Source organism: Nothoprocta perdicaria, unplaced genomic scaffold (assembly GCF_003342845.1).
Source record: "Nothoprocta perdicaria isolate Ctin4 unplaced genomic scaffold, notPer1 scaffold_288, whole genome shotgun sequence".
Taxonomy (NCBI): Eukaryota; Metazoa; Chordata; class Aves; order Tinamiformes; family Tinamidae; genus Nothoprocta; species Nothoprocta perdicaria.
Window position 1 is genome coordinate 269,075 of NW_020455519.1, and position 3,653 is coordinate 272,727.

General features: G+C 61.6%; 2 protein-coding genes across 2 annotated transcripts in view; both read right to left on the reverse strand.

Moving 5' to 3' along the window:
- Positions 1 to 1,437, reverse strand: part of P4HA3 (prolyl 4-hydroxylase subunit alpha 3) — an 8,325-nt gene extending 6,888 nt beyond the window's left edge. The window contains exons 1-2 of the mRNA XM_026041543.1: positions 1,212 to 1,437; positions 291 to 334 (exon numbers count right to left, since the gene is read on the reverse strand). Of these exons, the coding sequence (XP_025897328.1) occupies positions 291 to 334; positions 1,212 to 1,437 (270 nt within the window). The remainder of the gene's footprint in view (positions 1 to 290; positions 335 to 1,211) is intronic.
- An 866-nt stretch (positions 1,438 to 2,303) lies between these two features.
- The window catches only part of NEU3 (neuraminidase 3), a 3,878-nt gene continuing 2,528 nt past the window's right edge, over positions 2,304 to 3,653 (reverse strand). The window contains exon 2 of the mRNA XM_026041544.1: positions 2,304 to 3,650. Within this exon, the coding sequence (XP_025897329.1) occupies positions 2,319 to 3,650 (1,332 nt within the window). The 3' untranslated portion in view covers positions 2,304 to 2,318. The remainder of the gene's footprint in view (positions 3,651 to 3,653) is intronic.

Consider the following 3,653-nt stretch of genomic DNA (forward strand, 5'->3'; position numbering starts at 1 on the left):
GACTCAGACCTGCACCCAGATCTGCACCCATAACTACATCCAGAGCAGCAGCCCCATCTGCACCCACATCCACAGACCTGCACCCAGACTCACATCTGCAAACAGAGCTGCACTCCAAACAGCATCTGCATCTGCACCCGCACCTAGACCTGCACCTAGACCTGCACCTGCACCCAGACCTGCACCCAGATCTGAACCTGGATCTGCATCCAGACCTGCACCTGGATCTGCACCCACATCCGGACCCAGACCTGCACCCAGAACCTCCATCCCATTCCCATTCCCGTTGCTGTCCTGGAGCTCTTTGCCGCCTTTATGGACTCCAGACCTGCACCTGGATGTGCACCCAGAGGACCATCCACATCTGCACCCACATCCAGACCCAGACCTGCACCCAGGACCTACATCTGCACCCATACCCAGCCCTGCACCTATAACTGCGCCCAGAGCAGCATCATCTGCRCCCACACCCAGCCTTGCACCCAGTCCTGACCCACCCCACCCCAGACCTCCACCCCAACCTGCACCTACTGCCGCTCTGCCCCCAGACCCACACCCAGCCCAACTGCACCCACAGGAGACCCATCCCCATCACTCCATCCCCTGGTCCCATTCAGCCCTGGCTTCCTCCTGTTACCCAGGCTTGGGACATGGGGACAGCTGAGCCCTGACACACTCAGCCCTCCCCAGAGCCCGTTCCGTCCCGTCCCCCATCTGTCCCAGGGCCCCCCGATGCTCCAGCCCTATCCCATCTCATCTCATCCTGTGCTGGAACCCATGATGCCCCATCCCAACCTGTCCCACCCCATCCTGAAGCCCCCGACACTCCCATCCTGTCCTGTCCCCATCCCTGCCCCCATGCCCACAGTTCAGGATGCTCCTGTCCTATTCTGTCCTGTTCTGCTCCATCCCTCTCCCACACACCATGATGTTCCTGTGCAATCCTGTCTTGCCCCATCCCATCATCATCCTCTTCCCTCTTTCCTGCAGCCCCATCCCATCCCATCTCATTCCCATTGCTGTCCTGGAGCTCTTTGCTGCCTTCATGGAGGCATGGAAGGAGAAACCTGGATGGGATGGGGTGCCAGGAACCCCCAGGACCATGGTGGGACCTCAAAGCTGGCCGAAATGGAGGCCTGCGGCAGGGAGGMCACCAGGGAGTGAGGCCACAAGCTGCCCTTGGGCAGCAAAACTCAGCATCTCCGCGTTACCTTCCATGGTCCTCAAGTGCCACCACTCGGTGTGAGCCAGACACAGCAGCCCCGGCACCGCAGAGGTCCTCAGGGGAGGCAGAATCGGATGGATTCGGAATGAGAGGCCCGAGAGGAGGACGAGCTCCTCAGCAGGAGGTTTCTCCCAGGCTTTCTGCACGTGGTGTCGAAAAGGACCATGTGGGCACAGCCTCATCAGCTGGTGGATGGGTGTAGAGGCACCCATGGGTGCAGAGGCACTGGCTGCGGGGCTGTGTTGGGTGTCGGAGCACAGGGAGTGRCTGCAAGGGCTTGGTGGGGTAAGAACATGATGGGTGAGAAGGGACARAGGTTACCACGGGTGCAGGGGCTCAGTGGGTGTAGGACCTCATTGCGTTTAAGAGCTCATTGGGTGCAAGAGCATGTTGGGTGCAAGACCATGATGGCTGCACAGGCTGATGGGTGCAAGGACATGTTGGGTTCAAGGGCACATTGGGTGCAAGGGCACATTAGGTGCAAGGGCATGTTGGATGCAAGACCATGATGGGTGCAAGGGCATGTTGGGTGCAAGGGCATGTTGGGTGCAAGACCTTGATGCGTGCACACATGTGAGGGGTCCTGAGATGCGATGGGTGCAGGAGAAGGAGGCTGCAAGGACCCAATGGGTGCAAGGACACACGATGGGCGCGCGGGGTCACCACGGTGCAAGGACACGATGGCTGCAAGAACTCCGGTCACGTTGGAGCCTGAACATTGGGGTTGAACCCCCAAACCTCCAACGTGGACCCCAGTGGCCGCTCCGGGCTCCCCGCTCGCCCTTCCCGGAAAACCAGGGACACGCAGACACTGTTGCTGCTCCCGGGACTTGGGGCTCACTTCCCGGCCACGTGCCCAGGGTGAGGGCCCCACCGGTGCCACCCGTGACCCTGCGAGACAAACTCCGTGTGTTTCTGCAGGGCCCCGGGCCAGGACGCGCCTGGGTCACAAGACGCTCACGCTGGGGTGCAAACCAAGAGCAAAAAGCARTTGTTTTAGTAAAAAAAGAGCTGAAAATACCACGGGAAAGAGCCGGGAGCGGCAGTGGAGGAGGGAAAGGGCTTCCAAGCGCTGGGTGCTGCGCCAGGGCACTCAGTGGGTGCCGCGCTGCCCGCAGGCGTCCAGGAGCTGCCGCTGGCTGAAGAGGCAGAAGGCGATTTCCTCGCAGCCGCTCACCGGCCCGCACTCGAACAAGCAGCCGAAGAGGCCGCCGGGGCACACGGCCAGGTCCGAGTAGCCGCAGGGGCCCTCGTAGAGCAGCCAGGGCGGCCACCAGCTGCTCCCCGACAGCGGCGAGGGGTTCACATAGACGCCCAGGTCGCGCCGGCGGCGCCTGTCGGTGGGGTGGGAGAAGAGGAGCCAGGAGGCTGCGTTTGCGTTGGCYTTGGGGTCGTCGGCCTTGGCATCGTCGGGGTTGGCATCGTTGGCTTTGTCAYCATTCGCCTTGGCGTTGTTGGCCTTGGCTTCGTTGATCTTGGCATCACTGGTCTTGGCATCGTTGGCATTGTCATCATTTACCTTGGCATTGTTGGCCTTGGCAGTGTTGACGTTGTCATCACTCGCCTTGGCATCGTTGGCCTTGGCAGTGTTGGTGTTGGCACTGTCAGCAACGGTGGCGTTGGCAGCGTTGGCCTTGATGTTGTTGGCCTTGACACTCTTGGCGACGGCGTCATTGGCAAGGGCATCGTTGGGCTTGACATTGTTGACCTCATCATCATTGGCCTTGGCATTGTTGGCAATGGCATCACTGGCAATGACATCATTGGTGATGATATCGTTGGTGATGACATTATTGGTGATGATATCGTTGGTGATGACATTATTGGTGATGACATTGTTGGTGACGACATTATTGGTGATGACATCGTTGGCAATGACATCGTTGTCCTTCGTGTTGTTGATGACACTGTTTGCCTTGGTGTTGTTGGCGATGACATTGTTAGTGACCGCCTCATTGCTGACAGCCTCGTTGCTGATGGCATCACCGGCAACGGCGTCATCACCCTCGGTGCCGTCATCACCATCGTCACCCTCATCCTCTGGTGTGAAGCTCACGACGCTGCCCTGGCACCCACGGGGCGGCTCGCAGAGCTCCTCRCACCGCACCGAGCGCCCGAACCACAGCCCCTGGTCCGTGCTGAGCGCCACGGCCCGGCACCGCAGGCGCCGCGGGCGCGCGCTGCAGTAGAGCACGGAGCCGCCGTCGCCGGYGGCCACCTCGGCCACCTGGCACTCGCCGGTGCCCACGCCCTGCACCAAGGCGCCCTTGCTCCAGCTCCGGCCCTGGTCGTCGCTGTAGACCACGAGGGCGTGCGGGCGCGTGCAGCAGGGCAGCGGGCGCCCGCAGAGGCGCCGGTGCACGTAGTAGGCGTAGGCGGGCGCCGCGAGGCGGCCGGCGCGCAGCTGCACGCCGTGGCCCGGCCCCAC